Below are 13,168 nucleotides of genomic sequence, written 5' to 3'. Positions count from 1 at the left end.
TTTTTCTCTCCTTTTCCTTCAAAGTAAACACACCCTCAAAGGTATACCTAACAAAACGAAAAACTATAACACCCTTAGAAATAACATGAAACAAAATTCATTGATATCAATTGTTTTTTTTTGTATAGACATTGATATCAATTGTTAAGACCGAATGAAACAGACAATTTGATGTCTCATCAGCAGAAAATAACCATATGAAAACTAGACAACAAAATTTGACATTTTTTTTGACAATTTCCGGTCCTCCCACCTACTAAGCGTAGAATAGAAATAAAGCTAGGCAGATTGGTAAGACAGAATTCTAGTTAACTACATTGATAGAAAACCTACTTACTGAAGTCATATCATGAATAAAAAGTGTAGAGCGCAAAATGTGAGCAATTAGAGCCAAGATGCAATACGCAATATATTGCCATTATAGAGGAAAATTTGGTTAATGACATGTAACCTTGAGCTAGAATAATTGTGATCGGCTGAGGAAGTCGAACAACTCAAAATGTACAGGGTAACCGTAATAATTATACAACGACAGCCACCTAATTAGAAACAAAGAGAATGGGGCAGACGATACAAATCATCATCTTGATGTTGAAGGCAGATCCTATATTGTTGCTCCAAAATCTTATAGATTCAACATATGCAATCATAATTTAGCGGCCTAGGGATAATATTACATCTCCCACTTACCAAACAGCCTCTCATTCTCTGTTCACAGGGCAGCCACGGACAGATTCACAACATATGTATGTACAACCACCAGAGGAGCACATCATTTCTTCTTTGATGGTGAAATCAGTATCCCTCTACAGTCCCGGAAGAGTTATCTCTCCGTTGAAAGACTGAGCTAACCATATAGATTGCAGAATCAGCAAACAGGAATACATGCAAGAACATTTTCGTAGGATGTGGTCACGTGTCAAATTACCAGTTTGATGTAGCTGATGCAAACAAGTTATCTCGGTTTCCAAAAGTTAGGACCTGAGAAACAAAAAGGAGAATATAAATATTTAGCAGCTAAGTAATTCAAAAACAGAATTTGGGGTCCCATCTATTACTAATCAATATCTGTCATAATGAGAATATGCACCTCATGGAAATCATTGTGTTAGAACAGAAAATAAGCATAAGTTTAACACTAATAAACTCGCAATGTATCAAATTGTCAGGTTATACTTGAGTTGATGATGAAGAAACTGAGGAATCTTCCAATACTCGAGATGGATGGTATCAAATATTAGACATTACGATATTCATTCAACCTTCTTGCACATGCTATAATACCAATTCTCTTAAAGAAAATATTGTTAGCCACATGCCGAGTTATATTCAGTCCTAGCTAATACCCTTATCTTCAATAGGCAAGATTAGATCAATCATTCAGCTTTCCTCAAGAAGCTAGGTCTGTATTAGGCTGGATTGCATAAATATTGCAAATGTTCAAGTTTCAACCAGTTTTGTAAACAGAATTGCTGAAATAAGCATATCCAGGAGATGAACAGTACAGATCTTCAAGTGGTCATATATCGTATAGGATTGCTAAAGATTCAAAGCCAATTTTCCACAACTTAGTTTGAAGTTAAAAACTATCAACTTAAGACGTTAGAGAACCCCAAAAGGAACAGAAATTCCTACAGGGAAGTTAAAAACTAATCAAAACCCAGCCACCTGCTTTTCCTTCAATAGTTACAAATCAAATGACCTTTTGAGCACTTCGACAGAAACAGAGGCAAGATAATTACTTCTTTCATAAGATAGAGAGATGACAAACCTTTATTTGCCACCGGAATAGGGCCGTCAGAAGGTGGTCCATAAGGATTCAATTGTCTGTGGTTCATGGAACGTGGAGGGTAATTCCACCTATTATTGGAAAATTCTGTCTCACGGACTGGGCCAGAGTATGGCATTGGTGCATGAGCCATTCTGGAACCATCACAATGGTATGGACCTGAGAAACAGATGACATTATTCACATGATCAGAACAAAAAATGAATGTTAGCCAAAGAAAAAAGTAAACAGAGAACGCTTTAGTCACCAGAGACGGACGGCAACCGTGGCCTCCAGTGCTCTCCAATATTATCCCGTTGACCAGACTTATATCTGTCTCGATCCCTGTAAAAGTTTCCATTTTCTGCGCTACGCGATGGGAATCTGTTGGGATGAGAAGGGGGTGGAATATCCCTTCGTGATTGGACTCGTGGCTCTTGGACATATGAAAAATGATCTGAAGGAGCAGGGTGAGGTGGGGGCAGATGAAAACCCTTGCTGAAAGCCCCATCTGCTGGATGGAAGCCATTTGATGATCTACCAGAGAAATGGGGGGTAGGCTGGTCATTGCAAGGACGATTATTACTGCAGTAAGGCATCTGTCTTGGCAATTGGGCTTCAGAGTCTCTGTTGTCGTAATGACGATGATGCACCATGTCCAAGGTTCTTGGCTTGATTCTTGGTGAAGGAGATCGCCTTGCATTGGGTTCCTGAACAGAAAATTTTCAATTATGAGGGCACATGGACAAAGAAAATAGAAGATATCCATCAGGCAATGATCAAAGGAATAAGAATGTAAGAAAGACGGGGCAGATAAAAACCTGAGAATTTGAATGAGAAAACTTGGGAACAGAATCAAGCAAAGCAGGAGGAAAACCCGATCGGGGTAGTGGATGAGCTGGAGGCGCAGGTGGAGGTGGAGGTGGTGGTGGCGGAAGGGGAGAATGAGGTGGAGGCAGAGGGGGAGGTGGGGCAGACCCCGCAAAACGTGTAGATATCAGATGCGCATCCTCGTGTTGTTGAGCAGCAAATGGCGCTCCATAATGGCTATCAGCAATATTACTGGTAGAAGTAACTTCAGCGTCACAGCTTGGAGCCACATCTTCCATTTCAAGCTCACCATCAACATCTTCCAAGATATGGCTACGCTTTTCAACTGCAGCAGTCACAGTTGATTCTCCATCAACATGTACATTTTCCATATTATGCTCAGGAGTGACAGCCTCAAAGTTCTCTCCATCAGAATCACTTCCTCCATCAGAATCCCTCAACATAGGAGGCATACGGAAACCAGGAAGCTGGATGCTTGAGTTGCTAAATTGATAATATAAAGCTTGTTAGTCACAGTATAAAAAACATGCTTAAACCTAAGGAAACATGGAGAGAAAATTACCTTCCATACTCATCAACCAACATGCCTTCCATTTCTCTGATGGGATCATCAAAAGGCCTTTCAAATCTACAAGATCTCCGAGAGCCACCACTAACATGTGAACGATAAAGAGCATCAAGTTCTCGAATGTGGTGACGAACTAAGGTCTCTGGAAGGATCTTCCTCTCTAGCCACACTCTCAAAACCTATCCAGCAGATAGTAAATAGAACATAACCAACATGTTACTGCAAAATATGCAATAAATGTGAGAGGAACCAATAAGAATACATTAGAAGAGAGGCTTAACTCACTTTTAAGCACTGCCTATGATTGTCACAATAACCAGTACCAGAAGGAGCAGCAGCCAATAGTAAACGTGACAAGACTGCCTGAATTGCTGAGGGATATACACCAGCATCACCTGAACAGGTAAATTATATAAGTCAACATAGAAAAGAATCCAATACAATTAACAAAGTATGCAATAGCATAGGTATATATAACAGAACAAGCATAGAACCTACCTTTCATGCTGCCAGAGCACTGCGCGATTGAGTCAACAAGGAAAAACAAGTCAACCTTTTTGTGTGGACTTGATTCACTTTCCAAATTATGGGCCAGTAATTCAACCACCTAAGGAAAATAAAATGTCAGTGCATTGAAGAGATCATGCAGAAACAAGAAAGGGAATGAAAGAAGATAAAATAAACTAAAGTAAGAATTGATGTGGGTTTAACTAGTCAGTAGAAATCAATCTCCAATGCTCATAAATGTTTCAAGTCAGAGAAGTTCCAGGTCATTTACACCACTATATATGATTCTAAACATCTTCATTGCCATTAACATTCTCTAGAATAGAGGACACAAAAGAGAGGACCAATAACAAACAGAACCCACAGGAGCAAGAGTTTCCAAGTATTTTAATCAGTAGTAATGAAATACTCACATCAGAAATTGAGATGCACAATAGATGCACCTGGCTAGGGGTGGGAATCGGGTCGGGTTCAGGTACCCTACCCGAAAAAAATCGGGTACCCGAAATCCGAAATTTCATAAAAATTATACCCAATCCCGAACCCAATTTTAGAATCGGGTACCCTAATACCCGACTCGGGTATTCGGGTACCCGAAATTACCCGATCAAAATTATTCTCTATGTTCGTCCCTGTATTAAAAATGAATTGAACAAACTTTGATTCAAATCAAATCAAAGAGCATCATCTTTTCACAAGTGGTTTTGAATCAAAACTCAAAACTTTGGAAACGTACAGGTTAGTGCACAAAAAACCATTGCTTTAAAAAAAAATCTTGTCACAACAATAACCCTATACCCGATCGGGTATCGGGTATACCGATCCCCTAATTCCCACCCCTAGATGCACCATTTACTTTTCCCCTGGGCAATCAGCAAGCCCGGAAAGCTATTTATATGATCATTGACATATTTGAATAAATAAAACATCTACTGCCAGATAATTATAAAAAATCATGAAAATGATAGTTGACTTTCAAGCAAGTAATGGACACAAAAATAATCCCTCCGTCCCACTATTGTTGTCCCACTTACCAGTTTGGGTTGTCCTATTATTGTCCCATTTCCATAAAAGGAAATAATTAACCCTTCAAAAAGTGTGGGTCCTATCACTTTTTACCAATTTACACCTTTTCAATAACTGCGCCCAAAAGTTTTGGGACAACAATAGTGGGACGGAGGGAGTACATAATATTTTACCACATAGAAGAAAGATTATATAAACCAATGGTTTACACTGGAGAAGGCTACCTTAGATGCAAAACCAAGTTTAGCACAGTCAATAGCAATCCGTGTTGCCCGACCAATGCTCTCCTTTGTCCTCGTCAAAGATCTGATGACAGCTTCAAGTGATGACAAAAGCTCCACCTTATTGCTTGACTTGACCCCAAGTTTAGCTTTTTCAGGATGCAATTGAGCATTACCGCAAGAGCCTCTCTTTTCAACATAACTATCAGATGATGAAATGTAGCATAAGGAAGAACTGGGAGGAGATGATTTTGTAACAGATTCTGTCCGATCGGTTACATGTGTAGAAGACTGAGCAACTGAGACAACTCCATCTTCTAGATGACTGCTACTCAAAACTTTCAAGGGACTAACTGAAGGCACAACATTAGAATCTGCACATGATAGTCTTGCTTCTCTGATAAATCCAGACCTAGAAATACATTAAGCCCAAAGAGAGTAAGTTGTAGGCAGACGGATTAAATGGGACTAAGAAAAAGAGAGTAAAGTACAGAAAACCAGAATTTTACCTCTGGCTATCTTGGTTCTCAGATAAAGAAAGGCTTGTTGTCTTTTGTAGTTCATCACCACAATCTGCACTATCTATATGTTTACATTTCTCAATATCAAGTGAAACATCAGTAATCTCTTCCACCAAGAGAGAATCTGAGTCCATTGGGGAAATCTTGGCATCAGTTCTCTTATCTGTCTCCTTAAACCCTAAAGGTTCGGTTTTGCAACCATAGGGAGATGAAATCGAGCATGGCCTGCTGCAGTCTAAATGAGACAAACTGAGAGTGTTCTGTAAATCCGGATTCAAATGTTGATGCACAGAATCAGGGCACTCATTCGAGCACTCAACACCTTCAGCATGTCGAAATGAATCCTTGCATGATTCTAGATTTGAGCTACCAACACCAGAAGATTTACAACAATCTAACACCACCTCAACGGTTTTCCCATTATTTTCTTGGACTTCCACATTTAACCCAGGACAGGACCCAGAAGCACTTGACAGAGGAGCTCCAGTACTAAGATCCCCCACCGATCCTAATCCCAATTCACCAACAGCTTTTTCTTCTGTGGACAGCTCAAAGCATTTCACAGAAGAACAGCCTTCATTAGGAGTATCCACCTTCGGTGAACAACTAGAAGTTCTCTGACTAAGCTCAGCTTCATTAGCAGACATTGCCTCCAAAGCACGATGTAGACGCTTTGATGGAGGTAAAGCAGCTTCACCATCCACAAGATTCTTTCTAGTTTCCCAATACTGAGGCTTTCTATCAGCACTGTCATGCGATATAGGTGAAATATCTGAATCTTCTTTGATGGGGATTGCTTCCGTATCAGGAGGAACATGCACCTTAATATTCAAGACCCCATCAGACTGTATAGAAGTTTCAGGAACTTTCAGAGTTTTTACTGCTTCATGAGCTAATTTGGAATCTTCATCCCCAACAGGTGATGATTTACCCAAACGAACTCTAGCCCTTTTGCTTAAGGGTAGATGCTCATCCCCGTCTTCTTTCAGACATTTTTCAGCCACTTTTTCATTATTACTAGGTGAAAGGCAGTCAGTCTTGAGAATTTCAGTCTCTGAAACAACCTCATCCAATTTAGCCACCATATCACTTCTATGTCTTTTTCGATTAGGCTTCCTTTTCTTCTTGATAATATTAGCATTAGTTTGAAAGTCGAGCCTGTCACTCAACTCTGTTGCTCCTTCGCTCCTTTCGGTGAAAGGCTCCTCCTCTACAGGTTTACATCCTGAGTCTACAGAGCTGCCATCATTGAGACTATCTGAATCGGAGTCGGCTGTCATAATCTCAGAATCATTCTCTTCCACGCTACCATTAGACGGAAAAGGAGGTGAGTTGGCATTGTTCCCCTCATAATCATCAGATGATTTAATGATCCTTCTACTTCTTCTGAGAGATCTATCCTGGGCATTAGCACCCAACCGCCTAGAGCTCCTATGGTTGTCGGTAGGAGGCAATGTTAGCTTCTGCAGTCTACCCACATCCACCCTTGAAAAACTTCTCAATTTTCTAGCAGATAACCTCCTCTGCTTACCAATACTTCGTGAATGAGAGGCATCTGTTTTGCTTCTTGTTGAATACACATGTATTTCAGTAAACCCAGAATTTGAATGTGCCTCCTCCAGTCGCATCTCCTCATCATGCAGAGCATCTTCAGCTGCTGCAGCTACAGCAGCTTCAGTTAGCGAGTTCAAATCATTAGTAGATCCACCAAAAAGTTCTTTAACTGTAGTCACGGCAGCTTCATCGTTCACAGATCTAGTCAAGGACTCATCTGAGTTGTTTTCATTGGTGGTAACAGTTTCCTCAGTGAGATTATCACTAACCAGGTCCTGTTTCTTCAGCTTCTCAAAGCAATCAACTATCTCTCTTAATGCACGAGCAAAATCAGAACCTTTGCCATGGCGTTTACCTAGCAGAGATACTTTTTTCTCTTCCGTGAACTCTTCAACATCAGCATGATTACAGAAAGCACTGTACAAGAGAACAAATCTTAGTAGAATTCAGAAATCAAGACTACAATAAACGTTTTTTAATAATACTACCAATTATATGGATACACTTTTTTACATGAAAACATAATGCAGTGTGTACATTACCATCAAGTTCCAGCTCCTCAGTTGTCAACATACTGATGCAACCCAAGTGTGCCAACAATATAATAACTCAAACAAAAATGTTGGTTCAGAAGACAGAATGCGCTGGCAGAAGGTTTTAAAGCCCTAAATTTTTTATCTGAAGTGTGATGGAGATGAAAAATTAGTTGAATGATTAATCCATGTTTTTACTTTTTGTCTATTATTCTGAGTTGTTTCCTTAAGCTGGTTTTATAACTAGGTAGAGTTTAATTTACACCAGTTCACTAAAAATATCCTTCAAATGGAACTTGTGATTGTTATGTTGATGTTGATTCACAGGAAAGCTAACAACATGCAAAAATAAGAAGAAAACCTTTGAATAAATATTACTCCCTCCATCCACGATAAGTGTGGTGTGGATGGGAGGGCACGAGTTTTAAGAAAATAGTGGGAGATGTGTATAAAGTAGAGAATGGGGACACACCAAAGTTGAATTGTTAGTTAATTAATAAATGGTATGTGAGATGAGTTTTTTGTAAATATTGTGTGTGAATGGGGTAAAAGTATAAAGGTATATGTCCTAAAATGGAAAGACCACACTTATTGTGAACGGACGAAAATGGTAAAAAGACCACACTTATCATGGACGGAGGGAATAGTATGTTCACCTTATTATTTTTAGTAGAGTCAAAGATATTGCAAATCGACTAAATAAGTTATGTTAAAAGCAAAGAAACTTATACCATAATTCTAATCAAATATTTGACAAATAACTCCTAATCTAAACAAAACACTAAAACTAATTCACAAGTAACTTGCATCAGCCATAGATAGGATAGCTTTGGATTATCAAAAGATTGGCAAGGAAATAAGAATAAGATCTCTAACTGCAACAAAAGTAAGAGTAAAAGCTCATCTATAAGCACAAATATACCAAGTACGCATCAGATAATATACCAGTAACATCATTGACTTAGAGTGAGCAGTTAATCAAGCACAATGAAACTTTGCAGTCGATAAAGCCAGTTTAACAGGTTCTCAACTTAATCTAGCATCAACAAACTAATAAGGACACTCGAGACATATCAGTGAAAATAAGAACTTCAGCTCGAAAGGCAACCTCATTTACTTTTCCAAAGCAAACCAATTGGACAACCAATAAAATCTAAGCATAAATTATGTGTGGAAAAAATAAAATAGAACTTACATTTGTTGAGTCCCAAAAAAGTGAACAAGTACTTTCTTCAGATCAGTAGGGTAACCCCACTTCTGTGGCTCGCTCACCTGCCATGAAAATAAAGAAACAATAGTCAAAACAGCCACTTCAATGAGAAGGGAACAGAACAGTTATGGGAAAAGGCTACTAAAGCAGGAAAACAACCTATAAAGGAATGTCATACATCCAACTAATGCCTACAAATCCACATAAACCCACCAACACCTTAATCAATCAAATACACAACCATATAAGTGTTTGCAACTATGACACATCACTAATGCAGTCAGTGCCCAAAAAATAATTATGTGTGCTTGCAGACATCTTTCTGCACATTCCTGGCAGTCACTTAATTCTTTGAAAAATAACTTAACTCAAAAAACAAAGAAAGATGTTGCAAACACCAAGAATCCCAAAACTTCACTTGTTAAGCATAGTTCATTCAGTTACAGCTAATCAATGCAAATCAGAATTCTTAGTCAAAAATCAATCCAATTAGGACCAAATCTCAATTTATTTTTCAGCTTAACAAAATACTTAACTGGGAATTTTGTGACATATCAGACCTTGCTTATTAGTGACAGGTCGAACTCATGAAATTCTAAAAATTGATTTTCATAGACTGAACCCAAAGTAGAATAAAATTAATAATAAAGAAGTTCAGAACTCCTTCTCCCTCATTATTGTCTCCTTAATTCAAACTCGACAAGAATAGTGAAATTGAGTTTTATCATTACTGGATTGGAATTGAACAGCTATCTATGAAATGAAGTATGGTGAGATGGTCATGGCTGTGAGCCTCAACTCTTTACTTCAATGGACAGTATGACAGCTTCTATGAAGTTTACTATCTTTCAGATTTTCCGGAGTTGCTTGTTGGTATGCTTATTCCAAGATTTCACTGCCATAAAATTAGGAAATGGACCAACAACATACCTTTACCATTTGACACCTTATAATAATAAAAAATGAGCAAAACAAAAATCACAGTATTCAGTTCAGTTTGGTTCACATACTGAGACCGATTACGAAAACCAAAGAGTGAATCAAACTTCTGTAAAATCATGCAAAAAACTTGAAAGCCAAGCCAAAACTTCAGTTCACCTCAGCCAGCTAAATTGTGAACACCCTAGTTTTACATCATATGCAAGAGTATATGATGATATCATATTCCGATAATATTTGTCTATTCAACCAGCTCCAGTTCCTCAAAGCATGATGTTTAAACAGTTCTAGAAAAAGTTCCTTACCCTGAAAAGTAATAGATCATGCAACAACTTTATCGAACATGCAATTGGTCATTCCAAACATCTTTTTCCAGACTAGCTCATCATCAAACCATAATTTTACAACACCGCAGAGCTTAACGGGTATTCATGAATAATTTCTTGTATTTCCCCATTTAATCATACTTTTCCTGATTTCCACAAACTTAATTCATGTAGGTAGACCTCCAATACCACATTCTACATGTGCACTGATCTTACAACACTTGGAGCACTTTTTCCAAAAACAAAATGAACGACTTTTAGGTGCACTGAGATTTGCTCAACTAATGGTCTCTTTCGCATAATCTAAAGACCCTCCAAACAAATTTTGTTGCAAGAGGATAAATTTAAAATTGATTCCACCACAGAAACACTAGCATCATACAATAACTGATGAGCAATCCAGTGATGTAAAATTACAAAAATGATTATAATACCTCACATTTACTTTCAGATCTCTTCACCACTTAATGCATAAAGCTACTTGCAAGACAGAGATCAATATATAAGAAACAAGCAAATGGATACAGGAAAAAACTGATACACATTTTGCATGTCTAAGCAGAATCAATCTATTCTAGTAACAATGACAATGCAGATGCATATCTGCATTCTCTAGACATCCATATGTGGAGAAAAAAGCTCCTACACCACCAAGGAATAGCAAAAATTTACATGGATTTACGAGAAACTGTTACCCAAGAATCAAATTTCTACTTAACTGAAAATATATACCACAAACGCCCCCAGGTCACCTGATGCTCAAGGTGCAAAAAAAGTGAGCAATTGAGGGAAGCCGTGTGCACCATTCTTAAAGAATTTTCTATAGATTCGGTATTCTGGTGAAATAAATCAAATTCTGGATGATGGAAGATTAGTAAGTTGTAAGTGCCATCAAGGATCTGGAATTTAACAAAAATCTTCCATTGTAAGAGGTATTAACATCTAAAAGTTTAATAGATGGTTTTTTCTATTATACCCAAGAATAAACAGTGCTTCTGGAAAACAGAAAAAGCGTGATAGTAAAATCCGATTCATCAGATATCTTTTAACCAATGGTGTGCTCTACGAATAGGATTTATGACAAACCCATGAATAAGCTTAATCATTATCATTATTTGTCTTAAACCGAAAAGCCCAAAGGACCAGTTCTTCTATCAATTAAGCTGCAGAGAAATACATGCATGTGCAGAAGCTCTTCAGAACTGCACCTGGTGCACCAGGACAAACAGACAAGTGCTTTTGACAACAACGAACTAATCAATATTGCTCATCAGTATCTCATCTACAGATTACTTCCACTTACAAATAGCACAGTTTTTGTACTTCTTATGACTTCCTAAAGAAAAAGAGCACCCAAATTTCAACAAGGCTCATGGCAAGCTACACAGATAAACCAGAGTATAGACATCAACACAAATACCAAATCAGTGATATTTACCAATTCATATAAGACACTACAGCAGCAATGTCATCGCTATATATTCCTTGATTGCCCTTACTTCAGCTAGCTATACTCAAAAGTATCTACAAGCATAGTTATATCCATTCATAGAATCTACACACTGTAACCAACAAAATAACACCTGCACTGATGTTCGTTGGAAGCATAATACTATTTCATTTAAACTCAACTTAAACAGCACCCACATATACAGCTTCAACAGGCAAAATCCAACCCAAACTACAGCGCTCACCCAGATCCAAAGTTAACAAACTATAAAAGGCACATATTAAGAAACCAAACAGTAGACGCAACAAAACTAGCATGCAACACGAAACCCTAACTCTCCTCGAAAAACAAAAAAAAAAGGTTCCCAGAGAACACAATAAAAAACTAACAAACATACAGTGGCAGGCCAGGCCGGAAAGCCCTTGACTTTAGCGAGCACGAGATCGCCGACTTCCCACTTCCGCCGAGCCGCCGCTGCCGCCGCCTTACTCGCACCTTTTCTCCGGCTCGGAGCCATATAAATGCTACACAAACTAGCTACGCCAAAGCATTGGAGAATCAAGTCAGGAGAATATCACAAAGAATAACCCTAATTTCCCAAAATTATCAGCACAACACACCCCCAGAAACAGATACTCGATTACGCGAACTGCATATAAGTTCGATTGAGAGTGGGGACAAAACCCTAATCCTAAACCTTATTGAAAATCGAAATTTGCGGGTGGGGGGAAATGGTGGGAGTGAGTGACTGCTGTGGTAGGAAAGAGTTTGGCAAAAGAAATGGAGAAAATCAGAATTTGGTTTGTTTCTGGAAGGGAGCGGCGCGTATTGCTAAACGGCGCAGGTGGGGTGCAGGATAGAAAGAGAGGACATGAGCGCGGGCAGCACGTGGCCCGCATTAGTTTCTCCAAAGGGCCCGTTTCAAGAGTAGGCCGTAATATGGGCCTATTTTGATATACGATGGAAACTGCAAAAAGTGATTTGTAGGCCTATCGTAGTGATTCCAACATTTCACGCGAAAATGAAAACCTAAACCGAACCTATGATTCCACAAAAACTGGTAAACGAATTGTTGTGTGGAATGAATGTGTTCTAAAATATTTGATATCATTGACTTGTAAAGGTTAATTGTCCATAAAATACTGAACTTTCATTCAATTCTGGTTTTGCACATAAACTTTGAACTGTGGTGTGATAATTACTAAACTTTTGATTTTATCTGATTTTGCTACTAATCCAAATTCCGACCAAATACCAAGCTAATATATAATATGGTGTGCCAATTTTGACGTGGCGTATTTATTCTTGCGTGACAATTAGTTGACAAAATAATATTTTTTATTTAATTTCTTATCAATAAAAAAGAACTCAGAGCAAATAACTCAAATTGTCAATAATTTAATATATCAAATCAAATAATAGTATTTTTTTTAGTTGAATTAATTAATTGAATAAATTCAATAATAGTATGGGGATTATTCGAATTTAGGTGTGTCAACCAAAGAACATTTTAATTATCAATAACTTAATATATAAAAAATTTATTTAACTAAGTAATAAAGTTTATTAAATTTTCATTATCTAAAGATTTTTTTTATAAACTATATATATTTATACTATTTGAATGACTTCTATTTTATATATTGGAGTAATCAGTTGTGTAATAGTGAACTAGAAAAAAAATTGATGTAAACTTGAGAATTTAAAAAAAAAA

General features: G+C 37.7%; 1 protein-coding gene across 3 annotated transcripts; it reads right to left on the bottom strand.

Annotated features, from left to right (window-relative positions):
* Nucleotides 1-384: 384 nt before the first annotated feature.
* Nucleotides 385-12,358, bottom strand: LOC130999005 (protein HUA2-LIKE 3-like). 3 transcript variants are annotated; one of them, XM_057924476.1, is made up of 12 exons: nt 11,852-12,358; nt 8,725-8,801; nt 5,431-7,413; nt 4,925-5,333; nt 3,666-3,774; nt 3,453-3,562; nt 3,162-3,346; nt 2,590-3,082; nt 2,037-2,478; nt 1,772-1,948; nt 929-981; nt 385-842 (listed from the first exon to the last, which is right to left on the bottom strand). In XM_057924476.1, exons 1-11 carry the CDS (start codon nt 11,969-11,971, stop codon nt 956-958), a joined length of 4,131 nt encoding a protein of 1,376 aa, XP_057780459.1. In that variant the 5' UTR covers nt 11,972-12,358; the 3' UTR covers nt 385-842; nt 929-955. The 3 variants fall into 3 exon arrangements, with proteins under 3 accessions (XP_057780459.1, XP_057780468.1, XP_057780454.1); XM_057924485.1 differs by having other exon boundaries at nt 385-847; nt 11,852-12,343; XM_057924471.1 differs by having other exon boundaries at nt 385-981; nt 11,852-12,342.
* Nucleotides 12,359-13,168: the final 810 nt, after the last annotated feature.

Source organism: Salvia miltiorrhiza, chromosome 1 (assembly GCF_028751815.1).
Source record: "Salvia miltiorrhiza cultivar Shanhuang (shh) chromosome 1, IMPLAD_Smil_shh, whole genome shotgun sequence".
In the NCBI taxonomy this organism is placed as follows: domain Eukaryota; kingdom Viridiplantae; phylum Streptophyta; class Magnoliopsida; order Lamiales; family Lamiaceae; genus Salvia; species Salvia miltiorrhiza.
Note: the sequence above shows the minus strand (reverse complement) of the source record. Positions and strands in the feature narration are given on the sequence as shown.